Below are 21,484 nucleotides of genomic sequence, written 5' to 3'. Positions count from 1 at the left end.
GTGATAGGAGGTCTGGCCCATGCCCAGGACCATGCATTGGAACAGCAGGATTGGGCCGGGGCAGGGGGTGCTCATTACTACCCACTGCTCCCTCCTGCCGCTTGGTCTTGGGGTGGGGTGGGTGGGAGCCAGGAAGGGGGATAATCTTAGTCTCTAGGGTCAGGGACAGTAGACCCCATTCCCTGGAGGACTGTCCCTCCTGAACCAGGGTGGGGGTACCAGGCTGAGTGAAGACCCAGGAGGAGGAGCGGGCTGGGCCTGGGAGGGTGGTCAGCCAGCTCAGCCCCTGGACTCCATGTACTGCAGGCATCCAGGCAGCTACAGGGCTGCAGCAGGCGAGCCCCCAGAAGAACATGGGCATTGCTGCTCTAAATCTCATTAAGTTCTGTTCAATTGTTTTAAAATTCTTTTTTTTGGTATATCAAAGCAATACTCAAACATAGTTTGAATAATCAAATGGCTCTGAAAAAGGCTTAAAACAAAAAATGGTTTCTTGTCCTTCCCAGCCCATCCCCACATCATGCAGGCAACCAGAGTCCAGCCTCACAGCAGGTGATCATTTCGTTCATCTCTACCCTCTTCCCCTTCCCTCCTACCCCTGCAAATAGTTATCGGATGTTTCCTGTGATCTCGGGCTTGGCAAACATTTTCTGTAAGGTTGCCAGATAGTAAGTAGGCTGTTCAGTCTCTGTGGTGACTCACCTCTGCAGTCACAGAGCAAAAGCAGCCAAAAAGGGTGTAAGCAGACGGGTGTGGCCAAGTCCAATTAAATTGCATTTACAAACCCTGGTGCAGTGTGCAACTGGCCAAGCCATAATGGTTATTACCATGTACATTTGTTTATTGCTGGGCCAACTAGTGTATTGTCCCTTCTTTTTTTTTTTTTTTTTTTTTTTTTTTTTTTTTTTTTGTGGTACGCGGGCCTCTCACTGTTGTGGCCTCTCCCGTTGTGGAGCGCAGGCTCCGGACGCGCAGGCTCAGCGGCCATGGCTCACGGGCCCAGACGCTCCGCGACATGTGGGATCTTCCCGGACCGGGACACGAACCCATGTCCCCTGCATCGGCAGGCGGACTCTCAACCACTGCGCCACCAGGGAAGCCCAAGTCCCTTCTTATTTTTCTTGAGGTTTAATAACGATCTTATCTTTTTAATTGCTCAGTTTGATCTGAGCCTCTTTCTCTACCCTTTGACTCTGTGAAATGCCTCCCGGTACAGTTTTCCACAGAATCAGACACTGTTTTGGCACCTGCTGTTCTGCACAGGTTGGGCTAGAGTCCTGCCTTTTTGTCCTGCAACAGAACTACTGTTTTCTGGCTCCTGTGTGTTCTTTTCTTGGGTGACACGCTTGTTCGGTAGCATATTTGCTCCAGTACCATCCTGACAAAAGAACACATGGGAGGTGGGTTTCTTGAGACGTAAAATGTTGAAAATGCTTTTTTTTTTTTTTTTTTTTTTTTTGCGGTATGCAGGCCTCTCACTGTTGTGGCCTCTCCCGTTGCGGAGCACAGGCTCCGGACGCGCAGGCCCAGCGGCCATGGCTCACGGGCTTAGCTGCTCCGCGGCATGTGGGATCTTCCCGGACCGGGGCACGAACCTGTGTCTCCGAAAATGCTTTTAAATGACACGGAATTGGTAGTTTTCTGGGTATAGAACTGTGGATTAGATGTCATTTTCCTGCTGAAGTTTGAAGGAGTTGCTCCCCTGGCTTCTACCTTCCAGTGTGAGAAGAAGCCCAGTCCCCTGTGTGTGACCTGATTTCCTCCCTGGAAGCTTTGGTGTCATATCTCCATTTAGTTGGTTTTCTGTTCGTTGAGCAGGTGATGGGTTGGTTCTACTCTGCAGGCTCATTCCCTTCAGTAAACTCTTACTGATTTTGAAAGCATCTTAGCAACTTTTTTTTTAGGTGAAGTATAGTTGATTTACAATTGTTGTGTTAGCAGTTATTTTAAATTTTCTTTCTTCTGTTTGTTCCTTGATTGTTGCATTTTGTTCTTTTTTCCTGGATGTAATCTCTTTCTAAGGAAGCTAATTTTTTGACACTTTCTACTGTTCCTTGCATTGTATCTAGTTCCCTTTTAGATCCACTTTTGGTTTGTTTTTATCCTGTTCTATAATTTTAAAGACTTTTCCTCAAATGTTGGGTGGACTTGGCAGTTCATATTTAAGAATGAGACCCTAAAAAGCTACTTGGAACCAGTCCAACCGTCACCTAGGTTGTGTGGGTTTCATCACACTCGTCTTGCAAGTGGGATGGAGGGAATGAGCACCGCTTCCCCGTGTGCCGAGTTGGTCGTGGTGATTTTGACAGAGGTGCCAAGGCGAGGCCTCATGAGGCCGCTTAGCACGGATCACTGGAGGAGGTGAGAGGTGAGGGGTTACTGCATTGCAGCCTGAGTGAGTTGGGCCTGGTTAGGGAGTCATTCTGTGGGTGGAGGTCAAGGATGGGGTTGAGTGGTGGACACCACTGTTTCCTTTCATAAAGGTTTTGTTTAAAATGTGCCTCTTTCTAAAAAAAAAAAAAAAAAAAAAAAAAAAAAAAAAAAAAAAAATGTGCCTCTTTCTGAAAACCATCTGAGTAGGGCTGTTCTTGATCCTGTGCGGTGGAGGTAGTTTGAGCCAAGAAAAGGAGTCAGGCAGGAAAAGAGCTGCTCTGGATGCCCTGGCATCCAAAGAAAGGGACGGAGGGAGGGAAGAAAGGAAAGTTTGAGGAGAGTGAGCCAGAGGCTGCTCCCATCTTCATGCAGGAGGCAGCCCCGAAGCGGAATGTTTCCATAGACCTTCTGGAAGGACCTTTTCTGAGTTCAGCAAATGGAGAGGAAGCTTTTGGACGGCTCCCCACCGAAGCCGGGGGTGGGGTGGGGGGTGGGCAGTGTGTCGTTAAAGGTCTCCACACTGCAGGATGTTGCTGCTGCTGATTCCGAGGGGCCCCCTGCCTCGCGGGGCACCTGGGAACGTGGCTGAGGGTAGATTTTTTTCTGGTCACTGTGTGGTTTAGGATGTTACCTGGACTTACTGTGGTGATCATTTCACAATGTCCATAAAGACGGAATCATCGTGTTGCGCTCCTGAAACTAATGTTATATGTCAATTATACCATAGTTGAAAAATGCCAGTTGACAGTCTGGGCTTGACCCCTGGTTGAAGGGCCGGGTGACCCTCCCACCACTGCCCTGCCCTCAGGGGTCACCCAGGACTCCCTCACAGCGGGGGAAGGCAGGCTTTGGGGGATCCGGCCGATGTAGCCAAGGACCCCAGGCTGGGAGCAGAGCATGGGGTTGACTCCTCATGGTTCTGGGGACCGGAAGTCTGGGACCCAGGTGTCGGCCGGGTGGTCTCTCTCCAGAGGCCTCTGCATGGCACGTAGATGCCCTCATCACCCTGTGTCCCCATCTGTTAGTCTCTCTGTGTGTCTGTGGCCAGATTTCCCCTTACAAGGACCAGTCAGACTGGGTTAGCATCCAACCCAAAGACCCATCTCCAGACACAGTCACATTCTGAGATGCTGGGGCAGGCCTTCAACGTAGGAATTCTGGGGGACACGCTTCAGCCCACACGGGGCACACAGACCTGCCATGTGCGGCGTCAGGTGGCTGTGGGGGTCCTTGGTGACCCTCTGTCCGTGTTGGCGCCATTGGCATCCTCTCTCTTGCCTCGGGGCACAGGCCACCTCTGCCCTCAGCAGGTACCTGCTGGGGTCACAAGCTACTCACTGAGGCATCGCCCCTCACGGTGTGCCCGCTGGGGAGTCGGTTGGGGGTATCCCCAGAACCTGCCCACTTTGTGATGCTACAGGCAGTGATCCCCGGGCCCTGGAGTGCCTCCCAGGATGTGGGCAGAGTTCATGCCAGTGGCCATCAGCGCACCCCCCGAGAATTCCTCTTCCTGTCCCCAAACTGCCTGTCCCGACGGGGATGCAGACCTCAGTCTTCAAGAGCAGGGCGGGGGAGGCAGCCGCTGACCGGCCTCCTCTGGCCCTTGGTAGGAGGTGGGGCTGCAGGCGGGGGCAGCAAATGAGACAGCTCATCACCTGACCTGCCGTCACAGTAACTCAACGTCTAACCATTAAACAGGCTGGTGAAGGGCTGTGAGGAGCACGTCAGACACCAGGTGCTCAGGCAGGGCCACCCCACGGGTGGGGAACAGTGCATGCAAAGTGTGGAAGCATCAGAGCACGTGGTCTGTTAACGGGACTGAGGTGGCTTCCCTGCGGCTGGTGTGAGAGACGGTGGGGGGCTGGCAGGCGGGCCCACAATGAGGGGACTCTGTGCCATTGTGCCATTATTTGATACATCGTGGTTTACGGAAATCTTTTTTCTATATTTTTTGGCCATGCAGCTAGGCTTGCAGGATCTTATTTCCTGGAGCAGGGATCAGACCCATGCCCTCAGCAGTGAACGCTCAGAGTCCTAACCACTGGACCATCAGGGGAATTCCCCTTTTTTCTCTTATCAGGCAAAAAATACAAGTTTCAAATACAAAAAAAGGGGCTGTGCACAACAGGCATGGATTTTATAACTGTTCTTTCTCTGATGGGACAGACATTTATTGAGCTCCTGGCACCACGCAGATGTCGTCACCCGACCATGCACTGAGTGTGCAACCACTGCATTCAGCCCTGAAGACAGGGTTGGGGGCCCTGCACCACCCCCTTCCTGGGCTGTGCCCCTCGGTGAGGGCCTGGGTGGGGAGGGAGGCCCGGAGAAGAGGACCTTGAACCTGAGTTCTGGGGGAGGGGCAGAGCAGGGCCAGCAGGCTAGGTGGGAAGACAGGCAGGTGCTTCCAGCGGGTCCAGTGGGAGCAAAGGGCAGGAGCACCGCAGCCAGGGGTCTGTTTCCATGGCTCCTGTTGCCCCCACCGCCAGGGCAGTGGCTTGGGTTTCACTGGAGGCTTCCTCAGTCCCAGGCTTTCCCTGCAGAGTTTCCTCCTAAAGACCAGGGGCGAGGAGGGGTCAAAGCGCCCCTCAGCTCACCTCTGAGGCTGCAGAACAGCAACCCAGGGGGTGGCCAATGTCACTGCCGTGAGGGCTGGATGCAGGCCCAGCTTCTCACGGGGACAGGCACCTGAGCTGCCACTGCCTGGTGACCTGTCGTCACTGAGCTTCCCCACGTAAACTGGGATCAGGACGCCTAGGCAGCGGGCGCAGTGTGGTCACGGGGACGCTGTGAGGCGATGGAGGAGCCCCCGGGGGTGCAGCGCTGTCCCACGGGACTGGAGCTTGTGTTCCAAGAGCCACAGGAAACTGGAAAGAGAAACAAGTGGGCCAGATTCTAGTGTGTCATTGAGCCCAGTATATTCACGGTATTTCATATGTAATCGATACAAAAATTATCAATGAGATGGTGCTTCACAGGGTTCACATCTCGGTCTGGACCAGACTTTCAGGAGCTCGGCGCCATCATCTGGGGCTGGACATCCAGCACTGGAGCCAGTGATGGTGCCAGGCTCAGAGCCTAAGCTGTGTGAGTCACTGGCCCCCTGGCTCTATGAGGGAGTCTGGGAACAGCCCCACTTTACAGGTGGAGAAACCAAGCTGCAGAGCTGGAGGGGGTTGGAGGGCACTCACACCAGCACCGTTTTATTTATTTTTTTCTTTTCCATTATGGTTTATCACAGGATATTGAATATAGTTCCCTGTGCTATACAGTAGGACCTTGTTTATCCATCCTATATAAAATAGTTTGCATCTGCTAATCCCAAACTCCCAATCCATCCCTCCCCCACTCCCCTCCCCCTTGGCAACCACAAGTCTGTTCTCTATGTCTGTGACTCTATTTCTGTTTCATAGGTAAGTTCATTTGTGTCATATTTTATTTTATTATTATTATTTTTTTTAATTTATTTTTTTTTGCGGTACGGGGGCCTCTCACTGTCGTGGCCTCTCCCGTTGCAGAGCACAGGCTCCGGACGCGCAGGCTCAGTGGCCATGGCTCACGGGTCTAGCCGCTCCGCGGCATGTGGGATCTTCCCGGACTGGGGCACGAACCCGTCTCCCCTGCATTGGCAGGTGAACTCTCAACCACTGCGCCACCAGGGAAGCCCCATGTGTCATATTTTAGATTCCACATATAAGTGATATCATATGGTATTTGTCTTTTTCTTTCTGACTTATTTCACTTAGTATGATCATCTCTATGTCCATCTATGTTGCTGCAAATGGCATTATTTCATTCTTTTTGATGGCTGAGTAGTATTCTGTTGTATATATACCACATCTTCATTATCCAGTCATCTGTCGGTTGTTTCCATGTCTTGGCTGTTGTAAGTAATGCTGCAGTGAACATTGGGGTGCACGTATCTTTTTGAATTAGAGTTTTATCTGGATATATGCCCAAGAGTGGGATTGTTGGATCATATGGCAACTCTTTTTTTAAAAGAGTTTTTTTTGGCTGCGTTGGGTCTTTGCTGCTGCACGTGGGCTTTCTCTAGTTGCGGCGAGCGGGAGCTACTCTTCATTGTGGTGTGCGGGCTTCTCATTGCGGTGACTTCTCTCGTGGACCATGGGCTCTAGGCGCGCAGGCTTTAGGTTGTGGCCTGCGGGCTCTAGAGCGCAGACTCAGTAGTTGTGGTACACGGGCTTAGTTGCTCAGCAGCATGTGGGATCTTCCCGGACCAGGGCTCAAACCCACGTCCCCTGCATTGGCAGGCGGATTCTTAACCACTGTGCCACCAGGGAAGTCCTGGCAACTCTATCTTTAGTTTCATGAGGAACCTCCGTCCTGTTCTCCAAAATGGCTGCACCAATTTACATTCCCACCACCAGTGCAGGAGGGGCAGCTTTATTATGGTAGGCACCCAGCTGTATCTGCTGACGCCTCAAACTTTCCTATTTCTTTTTCTTGCTTAATTGCAGGTCCTCCAGCACTGTTAGACCTGAGCAGGAGGGTCATTCTTGTCTCTTAAAATCTTAATGGGAAGGTTGCTAATACTGCCTCCCTACTGTGTTTACTAAGCAGCTTTCATCAGTTTAGAGTCCCTTTCGATCCCTCTTTAAATTTTCCACAGATGAGGAACTCTATCCCGTGTTCTGCTCCTACTGAAATGCTCTACTGAGGCTGGTGTTCTCCCTCTTTTGTCCATGTGGTGAATGATGTCAATTTTCTGATCTTGAACAATCTCTGGAATAAAGTCTGCTTGGTTTCATGTACCTTTTTTTTTTTTTTTCAATGTACCCCTTTGGATTTGGTCAGCTAATAATTTATTTAGGACTTTTGCATCCAGCTTCATAGTCTAAATTGGCCAAATGAAAGCCAACTTTAAAAAGACAAGTTTACCTGCAATTTCACCAATGAAATAGCTTGTCTTTCTCTTGTTTCCTTTAAAGATCTTATCCGTGTACATTACAATCAGTTATTTCAGCATACATAGTAAATCATATTCTTTTTTTCACTAGACATCATATCTCTATGCATGCCACATAAAATACATCATTTTAGTAATTACAGTGGTGTCCTCTTTGTGATGACTGTAACTAACTACCCATTTGAGTGAACCACTTAACGCGTTGTGGTTTAAGAATTTTATTTTTTTCTTCCTAGATTAAGTTCCCAGGAGTGGGATCATTGGGTCCAAAGACAAGAACCTGTTTACGCATCCTGATCTCTTTTCCACAGGAGGCTTCTCAGTCCGCAGTGCCGTCGGCAGCGAGCGGGAACAAGCCAGCCTCGCCTTCTGCTTCAGGTGCGAGCACCCACCGGCCTGCGCGGTCCGATGGCTGCCCGTGCGCAGCGGTTACGAATCGCCCCGCGCTCCACCCATTGTGACGCGAGTCCGGCGGCTGCGGGCAGAGCCGGGGCATGGCCGAGGCGCAGGAGCTACTGCTGCAGCTGCTGAAGGACAACCGCGACGGGCGCCTGCGGAAACAGGAGCTGGAGGAGCTGGTGCGCGGGCTGGAGGCCGAGAGCGAGAGCCTCACAGCGCGCCTGCACGACCTGAGCGAGCGCGAGCGCAGGTGCGGGTTGCTCCTCACCTCGCCCCGGACCTTGGGACCGAGCCGACGCGTGGGGGCACCGCGAGGGGGCTGGCATCCGGGCGCGACCCCGGGCCACGGAGCCTCAGTTTCCCCTCCTCAGCCTGCAGCGGCGGCGGAGCCAGGCGGCGCGGGCCCTGCGCGGGGAGGCGAGCGAGGCGGCGCGGGAGCGCGCAGACCGGGCGCACCGGCGGCTGGAGGCTGCGGAGCAGCACAAGCGGGACCTGGTGGGGAGGGGCCCTAAATGGGGCGGAGCCTGAGGTGGGCGGGACCTCGGACGGGGCGGGTCTCTGGATGGGCGGGACCAGTGGAGGGGGAGGGGCCTTGGATGGGGTGGGACCTCGTGTGGGGCGGGGTCTGAAGCAGGATGGGACCATGGACGGGGCGGGGCTCCTGGTGGGCGGGGCCCGTGGAGAAGGAGGGATCTTTAATGGGGCGGGGACTGCGGTGGGGGCGGGGACCTCGGAGAGGTCCGGACCGCCCCCTCGATCCCGTCCAGGAGCAACAAAACCGTCAGCTGCAGGAGCAGTGGGAGGAGCTGTCAAGCCAGGTACCTTCAGGAGACGGCTTCCGTCTCACGCTTCCCCTAGGAAGCCCCGCCCTAGTCCCCGCCCCCATTTCCGCCGCGTCCCCGCCTCCCAGGATAATCCCCACCCCTAGAAGCCCCGCAACCCCGCCCTCACAAGCCCCACCCCCAGCTCTTTTACTATGGAGGAGAACAACTGAGTCAGCAGCGCGCAGAGCAGCAACTCGGGACCCAACTGGTGGCTTTGCAGGTGCTTGGGTGGGGCCCCGAGGGCAGGAGCGCTGGTGTGGGCGGGGCTTTGATGACCTGAGGGCGGGGCCTTGGGGCCGAGGACGGGAGGGGGCGGGTGGGGGCGGGCATGAACATCTTGGCCGGGCGGTGGGGCGGGGTCTGGAGCGGCGAGCTCGGGGGAGTGCCGGGCTCCTCACCTTCCCTGGATCCTCCGGAAGAAACAACTGGAGCTGGTGGAGGCCAAGCACGCCAGGCAGGCGGAGGCCCTACGGCAGGTGCGGGCGGAGCCGGGTACTCAGTGGGAGGGTCGGCTTGAGATGTGGGTGGGACCTGGGCAGGCGCCGGACGGTGGAGAGGGCTGAGTTTCCCGAGTCTAATCAGGGCTCCCCTCATGCCAGAGCGCACAGCGGATGGAGGAGGCCTGGGCCAGCTTCCAGGAGCAGAGCGGAGTCTTGCAGGTGCCGCCACCCTCCACTCGGAGAGTCGCTCGCTCACCTCCGACCCCACTGCGGCCTCCTCCCCCGGAGCTGCCGGGGCCTGCCTCACCAAGGTCTTCCCAGGTGTGAGGCCTCACTCCCACCCCCTCCAGGAGCTGCAGGGGAAGGTGATGGAGGCGGTGACTGAGCTGGACGCCTCGCAGGGCGGCCCGGAGCCGTAAGGGGGTTAGGACTGTCGGGTGTGGGGAGGTGACTGTGGGGCCGGACAGAGGGCACATCGCCATGCCTCTCTCCACAGGTGCGGGTCGCAGCCTCGCCGGGGGCAGAGCTGCGCGGGCTCGCTCATGGAGGAGGTGGCCAAAGCGGACTGTGTGAGTGCGGGCCTGGGCGGGGACGGGCTGGAGCCGGGACCTGCCCCCGGGGCCGCCCCCACACACGTGACCACCCCATCAGGGATTTCCCCCCCTCCCCCAGGGAGCCGCCCCTTGATACCAACCCCGCTGGGCGGCCAAGCCTGCCACGGACGGCCCACCCAAGGACCACGCCCGCATAGGGGACCCGCCCCGTAGTGCCACGGCCCCCACGGAGCGACGCGCACCCACATGCCCCGCTCCCCCAGGGGGTTCCCCCCACCGCTCCCCGGCGCGGGACTGTACGTCGCTCCCTCTTCTCCGCAGGAGAAGCGGCTTTTCGGCGGCGCGGGCGCGGCGGGCATCAGGTGAGCCGGCGGCGGGCGCGGCGCTGGAGTCTGGGGTCCGGGGTGCGCCCGGCGCCCCGCCACCACCCGTCTGCCGGTGCGTCGTGGTCCGCAGGCTGTGGGCGCTGGGCGCGCTGCAGACGCTGCTGCTGCTCCTGCTGGGCGTCGTGGCGCTGCCGCTGCTCTACCTGGCGCTGGTGAACCCCTCGGCCCTCCGCCGCAGGCTCATGCGCCCCGGCTCGGACGCCGCCATCCGTCGCCTGCGCTACACGCTGGCCCCGCTGCTGGAGCTGCGCGCGCGCGGACTGCTGCCCGCCTAGTGCATCACGCCGGCCGCGGCCGCCAGCACCCTTGTCTCCCGCGTGGTTTCTGGGCGCCAGGCTGAGGGGTGGGGGGGCGGGGGTGACTGGGGATGGGAAGGGAGAGGGGAAGGGGGACTGGGGAGGGGTGGCGGCGAGAGACGGCGAGACGCGGGGGTGGCGGCGAGAGAATGGGAGACGCCGGGGCGAGGGCGTCATGTGTTCTCGGGCCCAGCGGACGCCGGGCTCCTCTGGGCGGACCTTAGTCCCGAGAGGCTGCCGGGCCCTCGGTTCCTCCGGCCCCGCCGCCCACTGGGGAGGGGTAGGAATTGTTACTAAACCCGCTCTCCTCTCCGGCGAGCAGAGCCCGGGGCACCGGCTGGCGGGTCCCCCCGGAGGTCCGTGTCCCACGTCAGCGTGGTGGTTACGCAGACTCCGCAGCGCTCTCCCGCGTCCGGGCTGTGCGGACCGTGCGCGCTCACCCCAGCGGTCTTCGCGGGCATCGTCTTTTCATTTCTGTAAATGTTCTGCTTAATGGAGATGGACCTCACGTTTCACTTAGTCTCTGATGCAGATGCTGCTCGATTTTTATTATTTACTTTTTTTTTGGTAGTGAAATTGTGTGTATCTTCTCTTCACACATACGTGCGGTTTTTTGGGGGTTTTTTTGGTTTTTTTTGCGGTATGCGGGCCTCTCCCGTTGCGGAGCACAGGCTCCGGACGCGCAGGCCTAGCGGCCATGGCTCACGGGCTTAGTTGCTCCGCGGCATGTGGGATCTTCCCGGACCAGGGCACGAACCCGTGTCTCCTGCATCGGCGCGCGGATTCTCAACCACTGCGCCACCAGGGAAGCCCATACGTGCGTTTTTGCTCAGGCTTTTGAACAATCGTTTCCTTATTGATTTGCACTTGTTCTTTAGTCTTTTGGCGGTTAAATTTGTTCATGGACTTCTGTGCACAATATAAGAATTGTGCGTTGTGTTCTAAAAATTCCGTTCTTGCCCGGAAGTCGTAAAGATACTCTCACACTTTAAATACTTTTCATTGGTGTAAACATTTTATCCATCATCCGTAGATGGGCATTTGGGTTGTTCCACCCTTTGGCTATCGTGAGTAATGCTGCAGTGAGGGAATTCCCTGGTGGTTCAGTGGTTGGACTCGGCGCTTTCACTGCCTTTGCCTCGGTTGCATCCCTGGTTGGGGAACTAAGATACTGCAAGCCTCACAGCGCGGCCAAAAAAAAAAAAAAAAAAGATGGTGCAGTGAACATCATGGGTGTGCAGATATCTGTTTGAGTGCCTGCTTTCTCTTCTTTTGGGTATTCACCCAAAAGTGGATTTACTGGATCAAATGGTACTTCTGTTTATTTTTTTGAGGAACTGCTGCTGTGTGGTGTCCCATCAGCAGTGCCCAAGGGGTCCAGCTTCTCCACATCCTCTACAACATTAGTTTGCTGTTTTCTTTTCTTTCTTTTTAAATAATAGCCATCCTAATGGGTGTGATTTTTTTTTTTTTTTTGCTTTCAATTTTCAGGCTTTGCATTCTCTAGTTTTTATAATTTATAATTACAAAGTCTCATCCGTCACATCCATAAGACAAGATGTCCTAGGGAAGTCTAGCTTGTATCCATGTGCCCTCCACCCTGTTGCCCCCACTCCTGTGGAAGAAACACTTGATTTTTTTAATGGACTCTCCTTTCCCCCCTTGATAAGTGAACTATGTACAGCCCCCCTCCCCTTTCCTGGCTAGCACAGTGCAACATGTGACTTCTCTGGCAGCTCCTCGCTTTGGGCAGTGTGGCAGGTGGGCCTGTCATTTACGCCACAGCCACGGTAGCCGTGGGGGTGTGTCCTCATGCTTCCTCAGCAAGGAGCCTTCTGCAAACGTCTGTTTATATTTTGCCAGAAAATCTGTGAGATCCATTCCTCAAAGTGGGATTGTGAGCCAGGGGTGACCACATGCATGATATTTGGAGATGCCCCTAGTCACTTTCAGGGTCGCTCTGTTGCATTCCCACCCTCACTGGCTATGGCCCCTTTCCCCACAGCCTCCCCCCCAACCCTGCATGTTGTCAATCTGATGGGTGAGAAAGGGCACTTCAGGGTGGTTTTAATTTGCATTTCTCTTGTGATCAAGGTTGAGCACATTTAAGGGCCAGGTGCATTTCTTTTCCTGCAAACAATTCATATCATTTGTTCATGTTAAAACTATAGGATTGTAGGGTTTCCTTCTCCCTCAGTTTTTTCAAAGCTCTTTTTAAGAATGCATTTTAGCTTCGATATCTGTTGTGAATATTTCCCCAGTTTGTTTTTCGCTTTGTTCGGGGTGCTCTTTTGCTATCTATGTGTTGTTTTGGTAACAATTTGCTTTCCTGTACTGATCCTGGGTTACAAAGGAAACTGTTCCTGTCTTCTTCCAACACTTGCATGCCTCCTTAGTTTATATTCAGCCTGTTGTCTGCCTCGGACATAGAGACTTAGTACGGTTTAGGATGTGAGCACCTTTTGCATTTGTTTGATTGGGATTACACTGAAGTTGGAGATTAAGTTTGCAAAGAAATGTCTTCCAAACCTCAGACAACATCTCTCTCCATTTTTAGTTTTTCTCAGCATTTTGTGGTTTTTTTAGTGTAAAGGTCTTTCATGTCTTTCCATTTATTCTGAGGGATTTTATGTTTGGGGTGCTATTATACACGGTATAGGATTTTTTAGTTTTAATTTCCAACTGTTTATTGCTGGCATATAGAAATACAATGACTTTTGTGTATGGACCTTGTAAACTGTGGTATTGCTGAACTACTCCCTTGTTAGTTCTTTGAAACTCTTCCGTAGCTTCCTCAGGATTTTATAAACAATCTTATTGTCTGTGAGGCAGGACTGTTTCTCTTCTTCCTTCCAAACTGTCTACCGCTGGCCACACACTAGGTACAAAGCTGATTAGAAGTGGTGAGAAGGAGTGCCCTTATCTTGCTCCGGATCTTATATTTCATCATGAATATGTTAACCATGTTTTTCTTAGAGATCTTTATCAGATTGAGGAACTGTTCTCCTATTTCTAGTTTGATGTCTTTTTTTTTTTTTGGCCATGCAGCACAGCTTGCAGAATCTTAGTTCCCCGACCAGGGATCAAACCCATGCCACAACAGTGAAAGCACCGAGTCCTAACCACTGGACGGTCAGGGAATTCCCAAGTTTGCTGATTTTTTATTATGAATGGGTGTTGAATATTGTGCAGTATTTTTTCTGCACCTATTGATCATATGGTTTTTTCTTTAGTCTGTTAATGTGAATGACCCTGATTGTGTCTTAAGCCAACCTTGCATTCCTGGGATAAGGCCCACTTGGTCATGATGGTCCTTTTTTACACATTGTGTTCAATTTGCTAATATTTAGTTAAAGATTTTTGTGCCTGTGTTCATGAGAGGGATGTTGCCCTATCTTCTGATTTTCTTGGAAGGTCCTTGTCTTTTTTTTTTTTTTAATTAGTTAATTTATTTGGCTGCATTGGGTCTTAGTTGTGGCACACGGGATCTTTCATTATGGCATGTGGGCTCCTCACTGCGGCACTTGGGCTTCTCTCCAGTTGCAGCATTTGGGCTCTAGAGCGCGCGGGCTTAGTTGCCCTGTGGCGTGTGGGATCTTAGTTCCCCCACCAGGGATCGAACCCACGTCCCCTGCATTAGGCGGATTCTCAACCACTGGACCACCAGGGAAGTCCCAGAAGGTCCTTTTTAATATCAGGGCTGAGCTGCCCTCATAAAAAAAGGAATAGGGAAGTGTTTGTTCCTCTCTTTTCTGAAGGATAGTGTGTAACACTGGCATTATTGCTTCCTTACATATGGAGACCCATCTTGGCTTTATGATGAAAAAAATTACACCTCAATAATTTTGACACAGAAAAACATATGAGTCATCAGTGTTATGTAGCTCAGTGAATTTCCATAGAATAAGGAACAATGTTACCAGCACCTGATTCTCCCCCTGCCTTCCTAGTGGCTCCCTCCTTCAAAACTAACTTGTGTCCTGACTTCTAACACCATCAAATAATGGTGCCTGTTCTGGAACCTCAGATGGAGTCATTCAGCAAGTACCTTTTGCTCAGCAGCAACCACACTGCCTGCTGCAGTTGTTCATTTATTTCCATTATTGTCCTGTATTCTTCTGCATGAATAACCACAATGATTTCTCTCTTGTCCAAGAACATTTTGGTCATTTACAGGTTTTGTTTGTTAGGAGTAGTGACCTCAGGACACTATTTCCTGCACAGATTTCTTACATCTGTCGGGTATGTGTGTAGGCAGGGAACTGCTGGCTTGAGCTGCTCAGCCTTGATGGATGCTTCACACCCAGCAGCAGCAACTGAGAGTTCCAGGTGCTCCACATGCCCGAATGCTTGACATTATGTATCATTTTATGTTTCAGACAGGCAGGGGGGTGAGTGGGTATCACATTGTGGTTTTAATTTGCAATGATGACTAATGAACACCTCTTACTATGTTTATTGGCTGTTTGGACAATGTCTTTTGTGAAATGCCTGTTCAGGTTTTTTGTCCATTTTTCTATTTAGTTGTGTCTTACTGATTTTTTAGTAGTTCTTTATATATTCTAGCTGTAAGTCCTTTGAACAGATATAGATAATTGCCAATATCTTCCCAGGTCTGTGGCATGTATTTTCATAGAGTCCAATTTAATTTTTTCCCCTTTATAATTAGCGCTTTTTTGGTTCTGCTTAAGAAATCTGTGTGTGTTCTGAGGTCATCAAGACACACTTCTATATTTTTTTCTAAAAGCCTTCAAAGTTTACCTTTAACATATATCTTTCCAGTCCACCTGGAATTAATTTCTATGTCTGATGTGAGGTAGGAAGTCGAGGTTTTCTATACTGCTATCCAGTTAATGCACCATTATTGCAAAGACCATCTTCCCTGACTGCTTTAGTGTCTGCATGTATGTGGGTATACGTCCCTGGACTTCATCTCTTCCACTGTTCACTTGTCTTTCTTTGAACCAGGAAGCCACAGTGTCTTAACTTCCATGGCTTAAGGATAATTCTTGATATCTACCTTGTGGGTCTTCAAGATCCAAATAGCTATATTTTGACCTTTGCATTCCCATATAGATTTTAGACTTGCCAATTTCCACTACAGAACTTTCTGGGACTTCGATTGGCATTTGCAGTGAAACTACAGATCAATTTGGGGAGAAACAAACATCTGTATAATGTTGAGTTTTCCAACCCATGAATATTTGTTTAGATCTTCTTTCTTTCAACATTTGTAGTTTTCACTATTTCTTAGGAATAGGTCATTAGATTTTTTTCTTGGTATTTGATGTTTGGGGTGCAATTGTAAATGGTACTGTTTTCATTTTTGTTGTTGTAAGATATATGTACACACACACACACACACAATTGACTTTTGTATATTAACCTGTATCCTGAACCTTGACTATAGAATATATTCAGATTATTTTGGATTTTTATGTACACAAAGGCCATTTCTTCATTTTATTTCTCCTTTCCAGATTCTTACACTGTCTCCTTTTGTGGCCTGACTAGACTGGCAAGGGCCCCCAGTGCCAAGTGCTGAACAGAGGTGGTGAAACACAGTATTGTCTAAGGGGACAGCTGTCAGTATATCACCTTTAAGCATTTCAGAGTTTTTTGCAGACACATCAAGGGAGTGATGTTTTGAGTACACCCCATCCTGAGTGTGGACCAAGCTTCCCCAGAAACTCCTCGAAGGTATCAGGCTCTTGGGTTGGTCTTTTGTCTCCTGCGTCATTGAAAGAGGAACTTGATTGTTCTTAAGATTTTAAATTTCATTTTGTTTTTTGTCTCTAAAGAAACCTATTTGCTTGTCAGCTTGTGTGGGTTTAGATTTTTCTACCCAGTACTGTAAATAGCATTTCTAACTTTTCAAGATGTATAATTTGCCATATTGCCGGAGTCTTGGACGTGCCATTCAATTGACTTTCATTTTAAAGCCAGTTTGACAGGCTTCCTTTCCAAGGATTGTGGTTTCAAATCAGTTCTGTGTTTGCGTGTGTTTCTACATTTTATAGTGTGTTTGTCCTGCACTTCCTATGCTCCCCCCTCTTCCTGGTCTTCTGTTTGATCTTTCTGGAAGTCACACCCGATATTCTGGTTTCCTTTCTACTTGAACTGGCTCACCTCTACCCACCTCCCAAACACGACCTTAAAGCATTTAACTCGGATCATCCCCTTGGCTCTTACGTGTATTTTGTCTGGTGTTTCAGTTCCACTCTTTCAATTTCTAAGTATTTAGGGTTCTTCCAGATATCTTATTGATTCCTAACAATTCCGCGGGATCAGCCTGACATGGTGAACAGGTATGGATGGGGTGCTGCTGCTGACGGACTGCGTTTCATAATCGCCATCAGGGCTATGTGTGTGACGGCATCCTGTGTTCTATCACTTGTGCAGAGAAGGATGTTAAAATCTCCAACTCTATTAGTTTGTTTCTCCCCTGAATTTTGTCAAATTTTGCTTCGGAAACACATGTACACACAATGATGGTGAATCTTTCTATTTCCTCTACTTCTGTGTCAGGTCCATGTATATAAAGTGCACTGCTTGTCATCAGCATATAATTGGGTCTCACGTTTATCCATGTTTATAATTACTGCCTCCTGACTGGAGTGCTCAGTTGTCCATACTTAACAGAATGATGCAGTGGGACTGTCGCCTGCTACTGCGAAACCTTTTGTCCCATGTTATGTCTTTTCTTTTTCCTTTACTGCCTTCTTTTGAATTTAATATTTTAAAAAGTTCTTTTAACTTACATATTGGCTACTTCTTTATATTTGTTTATACTGTGCTTCCTGCAGCTGAGTGGGTGTTTTTTACCAACTCTGGAATCCTGTCATGGGTGACTGCAGTGTCTCATTCAACTCTCCTTTTCTTTATGCCTCATTTTTGGTAATTTCATTGTTCTGCCTTTCATTGATTGGTTTTCTCTTCACCTGTATCTTACGTGTTTTTTCTTTAATTACTTTTTAAAATTAATTATTTTTGGCTGCGTTGGGTCTTTGATGCTGTGTGCGAGCTTTCTCTAGTTGTGGTGAGCAGGGGCTACTCTTTGTTGCAGTGCGCGGGCTTTGCATTGCAGTGGCTTCTCTTGTTGTGGAGCACGGGCTCTAGGTGCACAGGCTTCTGTACTTGTGGCACGTGGGCTCAGCTGTTGTGGCTTGCAGTCTCTAGAGCACAGGCTCAGCAGTTGTGGCACATGGGCTTTGTTGCTCCGCGGCATGTGGGGATCTTCCCAGATCAGGGCTTGAACCGATGTCCCCTGCACTGGCAGGCAGATTCTTAACCGCTGCGCCACCAGGGCAGCCCTTACCTGCTTTCTAACCAATCATCTTTTGTGTGACTTATTTCTAGATATTCTGTCATCATTTTTTTAGTTTTCGGTCTTTGGAGGGCCATGTGGGTGGGGATGGACACTGTGGGGAGGTTGGTGCATGAGGACGGTGGTGTCCTGGAGTAGAGGACCTGAAGGTGGTTGAGAGGGACACCGGGAAGGACCGGAGCAGAGGCAGGATGCAGAGCAACGCCTGCGGAGGAGAGATGAAAATGGGGCGGCCGGGTGGCCTCTGTGGGAGCCCTGAGAGCCATCAGGGAAAATACAGTGTTATTTTTGGTACATCTGTGCTGTGGTGAGTCATCTTTGTGAAGCTCACAGCCGGGGCACCAGGGATGGCCCCTCGTGGCTGCGAGGCTCCTGGGCGGGTGGCCCCCACCCCCAGCTAAATGTGCACTTAAGATTGGATTGGTTCCAATGCATTATTTTTGTTTTTATTTTGTTCACGTTGGTTGAATCTTAGGTTGAATATAATTTTTTCCATTTTTTATACACAAGAAAATACTTCATGTACCTCTGAGACAAGACAGGTAGGGAATGTGTCCAGTGCAAGCATAGCTCACACCTGCGCAAAGACTGGCTCTGATTGTCATTCCAGCCACATGAGCCATGTAGGCGACACCTTGGGAGGCAGCGGGTTGCCGGGCTCTGCAGGGGCATCTCGGCCCATCTGTCCATCAGATGAAGTGGCAGGTCGTGTGTAGCAGCAGGCAGTGATTGCGGCACTCTGCCCCTCAGTAGGGGATGTCGTTCTGATAGTACTGGATCATGTCATAGGTCCGGCTCCTGGGAGCAGAGAGCAGAGGGGATTGTGAGGAGCCTGTGCTGGTCGGGGGACCCGACCCTCTGAGCCGCCCTGCTACCCCCCTGGAGGCCGAGTGCCCAATCGTGGACTTTTTGTCCGCCCGCCAGCCCCTCTCTCCCTGGGACACTTGCTCCCTCACCCATGGCCACAGCCTCCCTGTTACGCCCTGTCTTCTCCTTGCTCATGGGCCCCAAAGTGGGCTCAAGAGGATGCCCTTCCTCAGCCAGACGGCTGCCCTCAGTCCTGGGGCCTGGGATGTGGCCCAGGGGTGCATCTGTAGGAGTTGACTCCCAGCCCTGGGGCATGGCACGTGGCTGGAAGGTGTCTGTGCACTCCCCCTCCACCCTGCCCCCCATCCCCCCGCCTCACATCACCATCAGGAGAGCCTGCCTCATGCCGCCCTCCAAACCCCTCCTGCTACCCTGAACCACCCCACTTCTCTGCTACCCAGTCAGCAAAACCAAGTGGTGCTCCTGTGCCACTGGACCCCGGCAGGTCCACCGGAGCCAGTTCTCTGTCCCCAGGGTATGGGCCTGGGGCCTCTGCACCTCCCAGAGCCTGGACTCCCCTCGCTCACCCCGTTGTTGAGCCTAGAAACCTCAAGGCCACCTTCTACTGTCATAGCCCCTGGGAGCCTGTTCCCAGGCCTGTCAGTGAGGCCTGGCCCCACCGCTTCTAGTGGCCCCAGTTCTCCCACCAGGCCCCTCCTGTCATGGCTTTCACAGCAGCTGAAGGGGTGAAGCCTCTCAGAACTCACTTCCTGCCCCACTGGGCCAGGCGTCTCGGGGCAGTGCATCCTGTCACCTGGCCCAGGTGTGGGCCTGCACAGGTGCCCACTGAACACTGGATAGGCAACATGGGTGTGTGGGTGGGGCAGGACAGGGTGACTTGCCTGTTGCTGAGGAAGCAGCTCTGAATGACCTTCAGAATGAAATTCGCGGCCTCTCGCTCTGTCATGTTGGGGCTGAACCTGTGCCTGGCGGGGAGAAGTGCCGTGTCAGGGCTGCCGCCCCCAGGGCTCCAGGCTGCCCTCCCCGCAGGGACGTGGTCTGGCCGGTGGGCTGCACTTAGTGGCCTGGCCTCCTGTGGGGACACGGTTCCCAGCTGGCCTCGAGGGCTTGGGCCCCTTCCCAGCACCTCCCAGGCCCAGGGGCCTGTGGCCAGGGTAGGACTGGCAGGGGGCTGAGCCACTGCAGCCCCAGGGCTTGGCCCAGACACACCCTTGAGGGACGAAGGGCCGCAGGATACATCCCCCGCCTAAGCCAAGGCACCTCACACACTGGAGGTCTGGGGACAGCACCTCACCCAGGACCCCGTCTGTCTGGGCGTCCAAGGGGGAGCACTTGACCTCGATAACAGTCCCTGTTACCAGCACCCGAGGGGCTCCCATCTCAGGGGACAGCCACCCCCAAGTGGCCTGCCTGCTGGACCTACTTCAAGAGCTTGATCGTCTGGCCGCGGAAGCAGGGAAGGCCCGTGTCCAGCATGAGAGTGACCAGAGAGACTACGGCGTCCATGTAGGGCCTGGGGAGAGGCAGGGAGGGAGGTGGACAGAGGCCAGCCTGGGTGGGGGCCCTGCCTGTGGTCAACATGCAGCCCCTGCCCAGGGCCTGCCCTCGGCCCCTGCCGTGGTTCTGTGCCCGGCTGAGGAAGGGATCCTCCCTTCTTGAAGGGAACCGCGTATGCGCCATGCAGGCTTCAGCAGACTCGATTTGGAGTCCAGGTGTCCCCACACTGCTCTGTGGCTTCGGCCACATGACACTTGGAAGCCAGGACTTGAGTCCCCGGCATGCAGCCTGGGGGTGCAGGGGCTCAGGCTAGGGAGGAAGGGCAGGTGAGGTGCTCAGAGGGGCCCCAAGGTGTCAGCAGGTGAGGCCAAGCCTAGGAGATGCAGAACATGGCGGGTCACTGATGCCTGGAGCAAGATGCTGCTGGCACAGATGGCAGAGACGTGACAGGAAGGCGAGGCCTCAGGGGGCCTCCCGTGCATCCCCCCGCCCCAACCCCAGTCCTGTGTCCACCAAAGGCCTGAGATGACCCGAGGGGAACTTTGAGGGGTGGGCGGGGCTTGCTGGATGAACGGGCCCAGTATGGAAGTCCCTCTGACCCCTGCTCCATCCGTGGGGCTCACCGCACGGCCAGGTAGCCACGGACACACATCTCCATGAACCACTTGAAGGGGGTGGCCTCCATCTTGCCCCCCATGATCATCACCATCTCGTCCGTCAGCTTGATGTCCGGTTCCCAGCCAAGGTTGCCACCCGGGGAGCTTTCAAACATGAAGCCAAAGTCTGCAATACCCCAAAGAGCCATCGTGCTGGGATCAGCTGCAGGGCAAAGCTGGGTGGATGGATGCCCTGTAGCCGCTGTTTCCTGGGGATGCTGGGGAGCAGCGGCTGGAAAGGAAGCCCAGCTCCCCAACCCCCAGAGCCCCTGCCCCGGTGCCCCCGCGGCAAGATGCCCACCCACCGATGTGGATGATATGGCCCTTCTTGTCCAGCATGATGTTGCCGTTGTGCCGGTCCTTGATCTGCAGCAGGAACAGCAGGAGGCTGTAGGCAGCCATGCTGCGGATGAAGTTATAGCGCGCCTGTGCAGAGACAGCATGCTCAGGGTGCCCCGGAGCTGTGCCCTCTTGGGCCTGCGGGCACCCTGGAACCCCTGGGCCTGCGCCTAGATCAGCAAGCCAGACCTTGGTAGCCGGAGTGACAAGTGGGTGCATCTGAGATGCAGGGCAGTGGCCCCTTTCCCTCTTCAACTCCTGTCAGCTTTCTCCTGGGGAGCCCCTCTCGAGGCACGCCTTTCATCCCAAAGAAGGTTACAGATGCCCTGGATTTACCCCCAGACATACAAGGACTTGCAAAACAGGGTGCTGACCAACACAGGAGCTGGGGCTGGGGGGCAGTGGGGCCGCCCTGCTGCCCACCTGCTGGAAGGCCAGCGTGGACTCATCTCCGTACTGGCGTGTGAAATAGTCGTACATGCCAAAGTCGGTCTGGCGGCCCAGCTGGTCCCGAGAGGTACAGTCAGGGATGCACTCGATCACCCCGCACTAAGGAGGAAGGGCCGAGGCTGAGGCTGTGGGCACACCACAGGGCGAGGGACAGGGGCAGCACCCAAGCAACTGCTTGGGGAACTTAC

At 53.0% G+C, this 21,484-nt stretch overlaps 2 protein-coding genes across 20 annotated transcripts in view; one reads left to right on the top strand and one right to left on the bottom strand.

The window, feature by feature from the left end:
- Nucleotides 1–7,698: 7,698 nt before the first annotated feature.
- TMEM191C (transmembrane protein 191C) lies at nt 7,699–10,234 on the top strand. Of its 10 annotated transcripts, none has more exons than XM_067014713.1 (10): nt 7,699–7,949; nt 8,071–8,194; nt 8,467–8,517; nt 8,666–8,743; nt 8,943–8,999; nt 9,123–9,182; nt 9,314–9,378; nt 9,460–9,532; nt 9,839–9,879; nt 9,974–10,234. In XM_067014713.1, exons 1-10 carry the CDS (start codon nt 7,795–7,797, stop codon nt 10,176–10,178), a joined length of 909 nt encoding a protein of 302 aa, XP_066870814.1. In that variant the 5' UTR covers nt 7,699–7,794; the 3' UTR covers nt 10,179–10,234. The 10 variants fall into 10 exon arrangements, with proteins under 10 accessions (XP_066870814.1, XP_066870813.1, XP_066870812.1 ...); XM_067014712.1 differs by having other exon boundaries at nt 8,654–8,743; XM_067014711.1 differs by lacking the exon at nt 9,314–9,378 and having other exon boundaries at nt 9,123–9,286.
- A 7,712-nt stretch (nt 10,235–17,946) lies between these two features.
- The window catches only part of PI4KA (phosphatidylinositol 4-kinase alpha), a 94,274-nt gene continuing 90,736 nt past the window's right edge, over nt 17,947–21,484 (bottom strand). For 4 of the 10 annotated variants that reach the window (XR_010836999.1, XM_059041108.2, XM_067015656.1 and 1 more), the window contains 6 exons: nt 21,270–21,395; nt 20,813–20,933; nt 20,475–20,634; nt 19,778–19,867; nt 19,236–19,319; nt 17,947–18,324 (listed from right to left, as the gene is read on the bottom strand). Coding sequence is in view for 9 of the 10 variants with exons in the window: in XM_059041108.2 (XP_058897091.1) it covers nt 18,273–18,324; nt 19,236–19,319; nt 19,778–19,867; nt 20,475–20,634; nt 20,813–20,933; nt 21,270–21,395 (633 nt within the window). In the remaining variant the exon portion in view is untranslated. Of the gene's footprint in view, nt 18,325–19,235; nt 19,320–19,777; nt 19,868–20,474; nt 20,671–20,812; nt 20,934–21,269; nt 21,396–21,484 lie in introns of all 10 variants that reach the window. The other 6 variants (XM_067015653.1, XM_067015654.1, XM_067015660.1 and 3 more) reach the window with 3 other exon arrangements.

Source organism: Kogia breviceps, chromosome 15 (genome assembly GCF_026419965.1).
Source record: "Kogia breviceps isolate mKogBre1 chromosome 15, mKogBre1 haplotype 1, whole genome shotgun sequence".
NCBI lineage: Eukaryota > Metazoa > Chordata > Mammalia > Artiodactyla > Physeteridae > Kogia > Kogia breviceps.
Note: the sequence above shows the minus strand (reverse complement) of the source record. Positions and strands in the feature narration are given on the sequence as shown.